This window comes from Salmo salar, chromosome 15, assembly GCF_965601325.2.
Source record: "Salmo salar chromosome 15, fSalSal1, whole genome shotgun sequence".
Taxonomy (NCBI): domain Eukaryota; kingdom Metazoa; phylum Chordata; class Actinopteri; order Salmoniformes; family Salmonidae; genus Salmo; species Salmo salar.
Genome location: NC_138305.1, coordinates 83115375 through 83127865, shown reverse-complemented (window position 1 = coordinate 83127865; position 12491 = coordinate 83115375). Strand labels below are relative to the sequence as shown.

At 39.4% G+C, this 12491-nt stretch overlaps 1 protein-coding gene across 1 annotated transcript; it reads right to left on the bottom strand.

The window, feature by feature from the left end:
* Positions 1–626: 626 nt before the first annotated feature.
* On the bottom strand, positions 627–1911 carry sst6.1 (somatostatin family member 6.1). The gene is made up of 2 exons (XM_014146350.2): positions 1630–1911; positions 627–1107 (listed from the first exon to the last, which is right to left on the bottom strand). Exons 1-2 carry the CDS (start codon positions 1729–1731, stop codon positions 874–876), a joined length of 336 nt encoding a protein of 111 aa, XP_014001825.1. The 5' UTR covers positions 1732–1911; the 3' UTR covers positions 627–873.
* Positions 1912–12491: the final 10580 nt, after the last annotated feature.

Sequence of the window (12491 nt, the reverse complement as noted above, 5' to 3'; positions counted from 1 at the left end):
TGGCACAATCCTTCACCAAGAGATTAAGCCATATCGCTATCAATCTATACGCATCCAGTGAAACCATAAAGTTTAATTTAGGCTGAATATGATTCTACTTCATGAACCTTCCCTAAATCCCAGATCCACAACATACAGTTTTGCCAACATCATGAAAGTCTGCTCCTGAAACCACAAATTGACCCAAATTTAACCCAACCCCTCTGAATCAGAGAGGTGCGGGGGGCTGCCTTAATCGACATCCACATCTTCGGCACCCGGGGAACAGTGGGTTAACTGCTTTGCTCCGGCAGAACGACAGATTTTTACCTTGTCAGATTGCTGTGAAATATGTTTTCCATAAGCAAAAATATTTTGTTTTCAGCTGTTTGAAGCTGGCGTACAAAACAGAGAGTTAAATATTCAAAAACTAAACTTAAGAACCGGAAACATAGAAATATCACACATAGAACAGATCTACCGCTTCTTAGACTTGCTTTTAATGAGAATGACAGATCTATAACTCACATTTCTATGGGAATTTGGTCAGGTGCCCAAAAAGTTACATATTGCAGCTTTAGTAAATTAATTCAGAGAGTTCTTCAATAGATTTATTAAATGTAATGTGAACAAAGAAAAAAAGAGACTTTTCACCACAACCATGCTTTATTGTTTTTGGATAATCTGAAATAAATAAATACATACATAAATAGAGAAATAAATCATCAATATTTAAAACAGACTGTCAGTGTCTCAAAGGTCATTGAGAGCGCTCTTCAAACTGGGTGGATGATATGTACAGCTCAGGTCTACCACAGTTCATGTTGGGTCTGGGTCAGATTGTGTTGTTTTGCGGGTCAACTGGAGCATAGCGGGGCTGACTGGATATCACTATTAGCAGGAGGTGAAGGTTTTCCAGAAGAAGTTTTTACAGGGGGCTTTGCGGTCGCGCTGCGGCAGCTGTGATAGCCTGTTGTAGGCGGCCCTCTCTTCCAGTCGAGACTCCAGGGGCTCCTCTAGATCCACAGGGGACACCCCTTCTCCGGGCAGCATGTTGGTGTCCGTCGCTCCGTCTAACAAGCCAGACACCAGCTTGAGAATCAGCTCTTTGCGCTCTTTACTCAATTCCTAATAGAAAGGCAGAAGAGGTGGCAAATCAGTATGTAAATATGTCAATGTTAGCTACAAAGAAATTGTATATTTTGTTGACCAAGGTGACCTATTTCTTCATCAACTGACAAACCAGGTTAGAAATATTTGTTTCACTCAAATAAAAAAGCCATCATTTAATTCGTTGTGAGAATTTATAAATGAAATTTCAAACCCATTACTAAAAAGAAATATAAAACCATTAAATGTCATTGTACTAATTTATTAAATATCAATTATTGATAATTGATCACTACAAATGAATTTGTCAAATCAAACACAATTTTATAATTTTATAATGATTGATCAAACTTTTTATAATGATTCTTTTTTTTAACCTTTTTCTAAGATTTTTTTTTAAATACATTTGAACACAAATTTATCTGACAACCATAAAAAGCATAATGAAAATAACAATTGATGATACAAGTAATAGTAAAACATGACAATAAAAATTGGATGAAACATAGTTAATAATATAAAATGAAATTCTCTACTCACCCTGTTAAGTAGTGGGCTCCTTTCCTCGACAGGAAGCACGGCGGCTGCTCTAACACTGTATAGAACCCCCATGAGAGACGCTAAAATGACCAGGAGCTGCATGCTGAGAGAGAGAGAGCAGGGGATGGACAACAGGCAGACACTAAATTAAGAGACAGACAGAGATCTGGAGGGAGCGCACAAAGTGGTGAGAGTTCAGTGGGAGAACAGAGAGTGGTCGAGAAGGTGCACTGGTAGCCTTGGATAGGTTACTGTCACTGAACACTAAAGCGATGTTGATTCTTAAGCTCTACCTCCAAAGTCCCCCACTCCTTTATAGCCCTCTCTCCCTGTCTACCACTGACGCAGAAAGTGATGGGTGTATGACGGTGGGGTGGGGGGGTCAGAGGAAAACAAATGGAGTCATTGATCAGTTAACCCCTTGACTAATGGTGAGACATTTTTACGTCATGTGTCTAAGAATAGTTCTGACATCAATATCAAAATAATACATTGACAGTCATTTTATGTGTATCAAGCCATCTGCAAAAAAGTGATCTCTGGCAGGTGTCATTTCCGGGGATTTACCAGATGTGTGCAGCACGGTACGTGAGGACTTCAGACATTAGACAGGGTTTTCATCCTGATTCTAGTTTATTAATCCAAATAATATTGTACTTTTCTCAATATAATAAAACCAAGGCAGAGTCAAGGGCATGTATTTTATTCAGGACACAAATAAATAAGTGCCCTTGACTCTGTGCCTTGGTTGTACCACCCATTATATCCACAGATCTATTGTATATTTCTCTGCATACAATTCCTCTCCCTCTGATTTCAACTCCAAAACCTTGAGATTACAATCGAACTGTCTGACGCCTGGTATGCCTTACAGCACTGCGCTGACTACAAAGGGTTTGGCCGTCTGTCTGTTTTCAGATCACCACATGAGAACAAGCTGTGAGCCTGTGAGACACAATAAATGCATCTACTGTCAACGACATGTCAGATTTGGGCACTTCATTCAACAAAACGTAACCGCTTTAACTGGTGTCCCTTTAGCTAATGCACTTGTATCAAACCATACTCTTTAATCCAATTGTGGAATGGCTCCATGTATAATACACGAGAGAGTTTTCACCGGCTCCGATCACTTGACAGGTTGGTTACTCATGAGTAGGGGCCCACCCTCCTCTGTTTTAATCTTGTGAATAAGGCACTCTAGTGAAATGTGTCTTAAGCCAGACACTCTTGATTTTAAAGTCCAGATATCCAGTTTTCTTCATTTACCAGTTCGTAGTTGTTAGTCTTTCTGTTTCCATGCTCACCCTAAGGATTCATATTCTTATGGAGTTTGTGTTTGGGCTGAGCACACAGATATGAACTGAGGTGGCTCTACTCTCAACTTCTATTCAGACAATATACTTTGTGATTATCAGTGTGGAAGAATATGGAGTCTATGATGGCTTAGTTTAGGTAGAAAGCATTCATGTTTTTAAAAGGGCATTCTGCGATTGGTACATCCATTTTTGGACTTCTAACGTAATTATATATAGCCATTGATTCTTGAAGAATATACCTGTTTTATTCCAATGTTTGTAAACAATGTAGCTTATTTTTTTAACACGCACTGCTTCAAAACAATCTTAAAACTATCATGTTTTATATCCTTGCATCCATCCATTCTCCAGCCCCATCCCTCAGCTATTTACCAAAACAAGTGGTGGGGTGACAGCTATGTTATTTTTCAAATCCTGATTGCCCCTTCAATGCATTGATTGAATTTACATTTTATATTGTTGCCTATAGGCCTAGGCTAAATCAATCTTCCCAGACATACACTACCCTTCAAAAGTTTGGGGTCACTTAGAAGTGTCCTTGTTTTTGAAAGAAAGGCCATTTTTTTGGCCATTAAAATAACATAAAATTGATCAGAAATACAGTGTAGACATTGCTAATGTTGTAAATGACTATTGTAGCTGGAAATAGCTGATTTTTAATGGAATATCTACGTAGGCGTACAGAGGCACATTATCAGCAACCATCACTCCTGTGTGCCAATGGCACGTTGTGTTAGCCAATCCAAGTTTATCATTTTAAAAGACAAATTGATCATTAGAAAACCCTTTTGCAATTATGTTAGCACAGCTGAATACTGTTGCGATGATTTAAAAAAGCAATAAAAACTGCCCTTCTTTAGACTAGTTGAGTATCTGGAGCATCATCATTTGTGGGTTCGATTACAGGCTCAAAATGGCCAGAAACAAAGAACTTTCTTCTGAAACTCGTCAGTCTATTCTTGTTCTGAGAAATGAAGGCTATTCCATGCGAGTAATTGCCAAGAAACTGAAGATCTCATACAACGCTGTGTACTACTCCCTTTACGAACAGCACAAACTGGCTCTAACCAGAATAGAAAGAGGAGTGGGAGGCCCCGGTGCACAACTGAGCAAGAGGACAAGTATATTAGAGTGTCTATTTTGAGAAACAGACGCCTCACAAGTCCTCAACTGGCAGCTTCATTAAATAGTACCCGCAAAACACCAGTCTCACGTCAACAGTGAAGAGGCGACTACGGGATGCTGGCCTTCTAGGCAGAGTTGCAAAGAAAAAGCCATAACTCAGACTGGCCAATAAATAGAAAAGACTAATATGGGCAAAAGAACACAGACACTGGACAGAGGAAGAAAAATGTATTATGGACAGACAAATCTAAGTTTGAGGTGTTCGGATCACAAAGAAGAACATTCGTGAGATGCCGAAAAAATGAAAGAATGCTGGAGGAGTGCTTGACGCCATCTGTCAAGCATGGTGGAGGCAATGTGATGGTCTGGGGGTGTTTTGGTGGTGGTCAAGTGGGAGAGTTGTACAGTGTAAAACGGATCCTGAAGACTGAAGGCTATCACTCCATTTTGCAACGCCATGCCATACCCTGTGCACGGCGCTTAATTGGAGCCAATTTCCTCCTACAACAGGACAATGACCCAAAGCACAGCTCCAAACTATGCAATAACTATTTAGAGAAGAAGCAGTCAGCTGGTATTCTGTCTATAATGGAGTGGCCAGCACAGTCACCGTATCTCAACCCTATTGAGCTGTTGTGGGAGCAGCTTGACCGTATGGTATGTAAGAAATGCCCATCAAGCCAATCCAACTTGTGGAAGGTGCTTCAGGATGCATGGGGTGAAATCTCTTCAGATTAACTCAACAAATTGACAACTAGAATGCCAAAGGTCTACAAGGCTGTAATTGCTGCAAATGGAAGATTCTTTGACGAAAGCAAAGTTTGAAGGACACAATTATTATTTCAATTAAAAATCATTATTTATAAACTTGTTAACATCTGGACTATATTTCCTATTAATTTTGCAACTCATTTCATGTATGTTTTCATGGAAAACAAGGACATTTCTAAGTGACCCCCAAACTTTTGAACGGTAGTGTAGGTCTCAATGATGTACTGTATTTCTGATTGGCCTCGGGCAGTTATAGCCATGACAACATTCATGATATTATTATCACCTGTCATGTGTGTATTTGGAGAGGAAAGGCCAGTGGTTCAGTTTATCTGCACCAACAACATCCTTGGGTGAATTTAAATCTAAATTTAACATTTTTTCCCCCATTTTTTTTTCTCCAAATTATTCCGTTTGTAGGGTTCGCAGTATTGACCTCACCATTGTGTGATGTGGAAGCACATGGGGCACCCACACATCAGCCTCTTTGATATTCGTGCACACAGGTCCAAATGGATACCCCATGAGGCCAAACAGTTTTTTTTTTACACTTCATGGCTGAAAAAATCCAAAGATTAATGTGTTGAAATGAGAGTGCCCTGAGGAAGATTGGTTATTCGGTGTGTTTGAAGGATTTACGGCAACAGACCTCTCTATCGAATATACACAGCCCTCCCTGAGAGAAACTTCAAATATAGGGACTGTCAGCATAACACCCTGCAAAGTTCCTGACGAAGTATGTCTAATGGGCATGTTTTCCTTCATTTTCCTCTCATCAACTGCATATCACTTGGCCTGGAGCTTCACTTTGACAGACCTCTCTGGAACTTAGACACACACACACAGAGTAAAAGTTCACAACAACCCTAAAAATTTGTTGGCAAGCTTAGTGAAGTCGGTCCCGTTTCAAACAAAGTACAACTTATAAAGGCTTTATATATCATAAATAAAGGTATCATAAACACTACATAAATGATTCACAAATAATCTATAAGCATGTATTTAATTGATATTGTAGTATTTCTATTAATGGTATATAAACCTACGTAGTGCGTTGTCACATTCGGCAATTCAACCGACAGTGGAATTGTTAAGTCACCCTTTACATACCATTTATAGAGTGTGACATATAGATGATAGATGATTTGTGAAGCATTAATGTAGTGCATATGAAGCCTTTGTTTGCTATATGAAGCTTTTATAATTTGTACTTTTAAAGTAGGAATATAAAGTCATCTTTATATGACTGGGGTTGTTTTGATTCTTAATTATCCACCTTTTTAATAAAAAAATGTCCATGTCCAAATTCATGTCAGACTGAGGACTGAACATATCATATGTACACTGTACCATGAAGCATACTCCTATTCTTACCCATCGTCACAAAGCTGCACTGCAATCATTAATAAAGGGAGACATGAAGCTGAACATTGTACAGACAGAGGGCTTCATATGTTATACATTGTGCCAAGAGGGATATTATATTCTATACCCATTTCATCAGAAAGCTGCACTGCAAGAGGTTACTGACCATGATATCAATACCCATTGATCATAAGTACAGCACGGCGAGAAAATGTAGCCAGAAATTATATACTGTCACTATATCAGAGTTAAAAGCCACAGAGACCAGCAGTGGCGAAACGTCATTCAGGGCCAGTGGGGTGCAGCCCCACCATTATCCAACAGATGGTTCTGTTTTGCATGTAATTCTGGCATTAATTTGTGTCACAAAATTATATAATATCAGTTAGCAAACAATGTAAAGAAAATAATTGCTTCAGAATGCAGCTGTTTCAGCCTCTCTGAGTGCTTTCTGTGGTGGAAGGGCAGCCAGAGAAAGCACAGAGTGTAGGCGTCGTTGATCTTATCTGTTTTAGAGGTCGACCGATTAATCGGAATGGCGGTATTTTTGGCCACCGATTTGCCGATATTTTTTATTTTTTTTTATATATTTTTTTTATATATATTTTTTTTATATATATATATTTTTTTTGTACACCTTTATTTAACTAGGCAAGTCAGATTAAGAACACATTCTTATTTTCAATGACGGCCTAGGAACGGGGGTTAACTGCCTTGTTCAGGGTGGATTCGGGGATTCGTTTTTGCAACCGTCCGTTTACTAGTCCAACGCTCTAACCACCTGCCTTACATTGCACTCCACGAGGAGCCTGCATGGCAGGCTGACTACCTGTTACGCAAGGGCAGCAAGAAGGTAAGTTGCTAGCTAGCATTAAACTTATCTTATAAAAAACTATCAATCTTAACATAATCACTAGTTAACTACACGTGGTTGATGATATTACTAGTTTATCTAACGTGTCCTGCGTTGCATATAATCGATGCGGTGCCTGTTAATTTATCATTGGATCATAGCCTACTTCGCCAAACGGGTGTTGATTTAACAAGCGCATTTGCGAAAAAAGCACTGTCATTGCACCAATGTACCTAACCATAAACATCAATGCCTTTCTTTAAAATCAATTAACAAGTATATATTTTTAAACCTGCATATTTAGTTAATATTGCCTGCTAACATGAAATTGTGTCACATCTCTAGCGTTCATTGCACGCAGAGTCAGGGTATATGCAACAGTTTGAGCCGCCTGGCTCGTTGCGAACTAATTTGCCAGAATTTTACGTAATTATGACATAACATTGAAGGTTGGGCAATGTAACAGGAATATTTAGACATAGGGTTGCCACACGTTAGATAAAATACGGAACGGTTCCGTATTTCACTGACAGGAAAAAGTTTTGTTTTCGAGATGACAGTTTCCGGATTCGACCATATTAATGACCTAAGGCTCGTATTTCTGTGTGTTATTATGTTATAATTAAGTCTATGATTTGATAGAGGAGTCTGACTGAGCGATGGTAGGCAGCAGCAGGCTCGTAAGCATTCATTCAAAACAGCACTTTCGTGCGTTTTGCCAGGAGCCCTTCGCAATTCCTTGCGCTGTTTATGACTTCAAGCCTATCAACTCCCAAGATGAGGCTGGTGTAACCGATGTGAAATGGCTAGCTAGTTAGCCGGATGCGCGCTAATAGCGTTTCAAACGTCACTCGCTCTGAGACTTGGAGTGGTTGTTCCCCTTGCTCTGCATGGGTAACGCTGCTTCGAGGGTGTCACAACATCCACAGAAGGTGGCGCCTCTCCTCGGTCGAGCGGCGCTCGGCGGTCGTCGTCGCCGGCCTACTAGCTGCCACCGATCTGTGTTTCAGTGTCTATTAGTTATGTCTGGTTTTTGATTGCACCTGTTTTGTGTTTGTCATTAGTGGGGGGGTATTTAGTCTGTCTGTGTTTAGCTAGGATTTGTGCGGGATTGTTCGTTGTTACGTGTGGTGTTACTTCTATTATATAGGCATTAGGGTTGCCGGGCTGCGCCCCGTCTGCCTTTTGAGCGGAGCTTCTTTTAGTCATTTTTTCTGACTGTTATGCTCCCAGCCGTATATAAATCTTGCCCGTTGATTTATTAAATTAAGTTTTGTTCCAACGGACCTCAGTCTCCTGCGCTTGACTCACTCCTTAAACTGTTCATTCCGCTCGTGACAGAGGGTGGCTGTTGTCGATGTGTTCCTGGTTCAAGCCCAGGTAGGAGCGAGGAGAGGGACAGAAGCTATACTGTTACACTGGCAATACTAAAGTGCCTATAAGAACATCCAATAGTCAAAGGTATATGAAATACAAATCGTATAGAGAGAAATAGTCCTATAATTCCTATAATAACTACAACCTAAAACTTCTTACCTGGGAATATTGAAGACTCATGTTAAAAGGAACCACCAGCTTCATATGTTCTCATGTTCTGAGCAAGGAAATTAAACATTAGCTTTTTTACATGGCACATATTGCACTTTTACTTTCTTCTCCAACACTTTGTTTTTGCATTATTTAAACCAAATTGAACATGTTTCATTATTTATTTGAGGCTAAATTGATTTTATTGATGTATTATATTAAGTTAAAATAAGTGTTCATTCAGTATTGTTGTAATTGTCATTATTACAAAAAAATACATAAAAAATAAAAATCATCCGATTAATCGGTATCGGCTTTTTTGGCCCTCCAATAATCGGTGTCGGCGTTGAAAAATCATAATCGGTTGCCCTCTAATCTGTTTGAAAGTGATTGGCTCAGGTCAATGTCACTCACAACACCACAGCACCTACTGGGAGAGCCCACTTAGGACCAGCAGCTTCTGCCCCCTTGGGTGCTGCCATAGAATTACATTGGCAGTGCCCATCCAAAAAGGCTCAAGGTCATTGGCCATAGATAAATCAAAGTTTTTTTTCTCTGATAACTTTGATTGGACTGATGTGTGGTAACTTCATTGTTTACCACTTCAAGCAAGCTGAAAAGTTATCATGAATCATCATGTTGACTATCTAATCATTTTCAAACTTAACATTATGAATGAAAATGTAGAGATAAAACGTCTCAGTGCTCATCAACCACTAAACATTGAATTAAAGCAAGCTGAAAGATAAGATTCAACTGTGGTGGATGGAAGTAGTGGCTAGGGAGAGGCTATATGGCAGGGATCATCAACTAGAGTCAGCCGCAGGCCGTTTTATTTTCTTCCTTGAGTGGATGTTCGGGGGGCCGGAACATAATTACAAATCATTTGTAGACTGCAAATGGACCACAAGAAGCCAAATAGATATAATATTTGACTAAAACATAATAATTTCAAGCCTTGCTTACATTTGTATGTGATCACATCTCTCTATTGTGCGTGGGAATAATTGGGAACAGATTTCCAAAATTAAAATCACTTGACCTGATTTCCTGGTGTTTTTACTGTCTTTTTTTGTCCTAAAATAAAATACAAATAATAATAACTGCGAAGAGAATTTGGGGGGCCAAATAAAAACCCCGACGGGCCAAATCCATCCCGTGGGCCACCAGTTGTGGAACCCTGCTATACGGACACGCATTTGCCCAAAGTGATGACGCTCGTCGCACACCTGAGAGTGGAGTGGAGATGAAGGAATTCGGTTCAGTTAGTTCAGTAAATGGTCCTGATGAGCCCTTCCCAGCTAGCAACTACAGCAGCATGGGGATACTTAAAACTTGTAAAATAAAGCTATGTTTATTTCGATGGCCGAGGGAGAAATAACTTGTAGTATTTGTTAACGTGACATACCAACTAGCTAACGTTACGACAAGCCGGTGCGAATGACCAGTGCAGCGGTGTTGTATCGAGGTGGTTGCCAACATGTGTTGCTTCCCACCGGACTGCTTTATCACATGTCGCCGACGGTAGCTATCGTTACCAATTTGTTCCATCACACTTATTTACAGTAGGATAGCAGCCTACACAATAAATAATTTGTAATATTGGTTGTAACCAATGATTTACAGTGCCTTCAGAAAGTATTCATACCCCTTGACTTATTCCACATTTTTTTTGTGTAACAGCCTGAATTCAAAATGGATAAAAAAAAATACAAAAACACACATGTTTTTAGTCATTTTTGTAATATTATTGAAAATGAAATACAGAAATAGCCAATTTACATAAGTATTTGCACCCGAGTCAATACTTTGTAGAAGCACCTTTGCCAGTGATTACAGCTGTGAGTCGTTCTGGGTAAAACTCTAAGAGCTTTCCACACCTGAATTGTGCAACATTTGCCCATTTTATTATTTTCAAAATTCTTCAAGCTCTGTCAAATTGGTGATCATTGCGAGGTCTTGCCATAGATTTTCAAGTAGATTTAAGTCAAAACTGTTAACTTGGCCACTCAGGAACATTCACTGTCTTCTTGGTAAGCAGCTCCAGTGTAGATTTGGCATTGTGTTTTAGGTTATTTTCCTGCTGTCTGGTGAAAAGCAGACTGAAGCAGGTTTTCCTCTAGGATTTTGCCTGTGCTTAGCTCCATTACGTAATTTTTTTTTTATCCTGAAAAACTCCCCAGTCCTTAACAATTACAAGCATACCCATAACAGCCACCACTATGCTTGAAAATATGGAGAGCGGTACTCTGTAATGTGTTGTATTGGACTTGCCCCAAACGTAACACTTCATATTCAGGACAAAAAGTGAATTCCTTTGCTACATTTTTTTGCAGTATTACTTTAGTGCCTTGTTACAAACAGGATACATATTTTGGAATATTTATATTCTGTACAGACTTCCTTCTTTTCACTCTGTCAATTAGGTTGGTATTGTGGTGTAACTACAATTTTTGCTAATCCATTTTCAGTTTTCTCCTAAAGTCACCATTGGCTTCATGGTGAAAACCCTAAGCAGTTTCCTTCCTCTCCGGCAACTGAGTTAGGAAGGATCCCTGTATTTTTGTAATGACTGGGTGTATTGATACACCATCCAAGAGGGTAATTAATAACTTCACCATGCTCAAAGGGATATTCAATGTCTGCTTTTTTTTTACCCATCTACCAATGGGTGCCCTTCTTTGCCAGGTATTGGAACACCTCCCTGGTCATTATGGTTGAATCTGTGTTTGAATGAGGTACCTTTCAGATAATTGTATGTGTAGGGTACAGTGGTGGTCGGTACTGTTTAAGATGAAGATTATACTTTTTTTCATGAGCATGACCTTATTTCTATTACAGCATATTGGATTAATTGTCATTCATATTCCATTCACCCAGTTAAATATAACAGCGATAGGTTTAGGCTACTCTATGATACTCATATTTTCCTTATATCCATCATGAAGTTGCTACAACCTAGACTATGAAGTATACAACGTAGGTGTACACAGGTCGAGAGAAAAATTTGAGGTGACAGACTGTGACAGATGGGCAGACAGTTGCACATTCAATACCGCCTTGCACACTCTTTCCTGCATCTAGCTGATATAGGATGTAATCAGTCCAACAGTTGCAAAGGAGAGTTTTGTTCAGTTTGCTTCCTTTTAAGAAAAGTTTTTCAACAGAACCAGCGGAATGAATACACCCCTGATCACGCATAAACACAGTTCACTTTCATAGCAGCCACATTGTATAATTCCTTCTCGCATCTATGCGCTCTCCTCGACTCACCTTTTCCCTTCACTAGTGGACTTCAGTGCACAACACATCAGCTGTATGTGACCAGGTGAAATTTTCTGGAATTTTCCAAGCTGTTTAAAAGCACAGTCAATTTAGTGTATGTAAACTTCTGACCCACTGGAATTGTGAATTATAAGTGAAATAATCTGTCTGTAAACAATTGTTGGAAAAATTACCTGTCATGCACAAAGTAGATGTCCTAACCGACTTGCCAAAACTATAGTTGGTTAACAAGAAATTTGTGGCGTTGTTGAAAAACGAGTTTTAATGACTCCAACCTAAGTGTATGTAAACTTCCGACTTCAACTGTACACCGGCGGGCCCCGGTGGCAATACATTTGTAAAACCAAAAGCTTACCTTGACTTTGAAGACTTCCAGTGTTGTGTTGGATAGTCATAGCCAGCTAGCTAACATAGCATCCCTCTGTTTGAGCAGGGTGTTTGAGTAGGCTAAAGTAGCTAACTGCATTTGCTATCTAAGTAAGTGAAAGTGAAAGATAATGACTATCTCTCTCGATCTCTCTCTTTCTTCTTCATTTTCGAAGAAAATAATTTGTCCAAAACTGATCAACTATTGTCTTTCTCTCTCTTTAAGTCAACTATCTATCAATCAATCACAT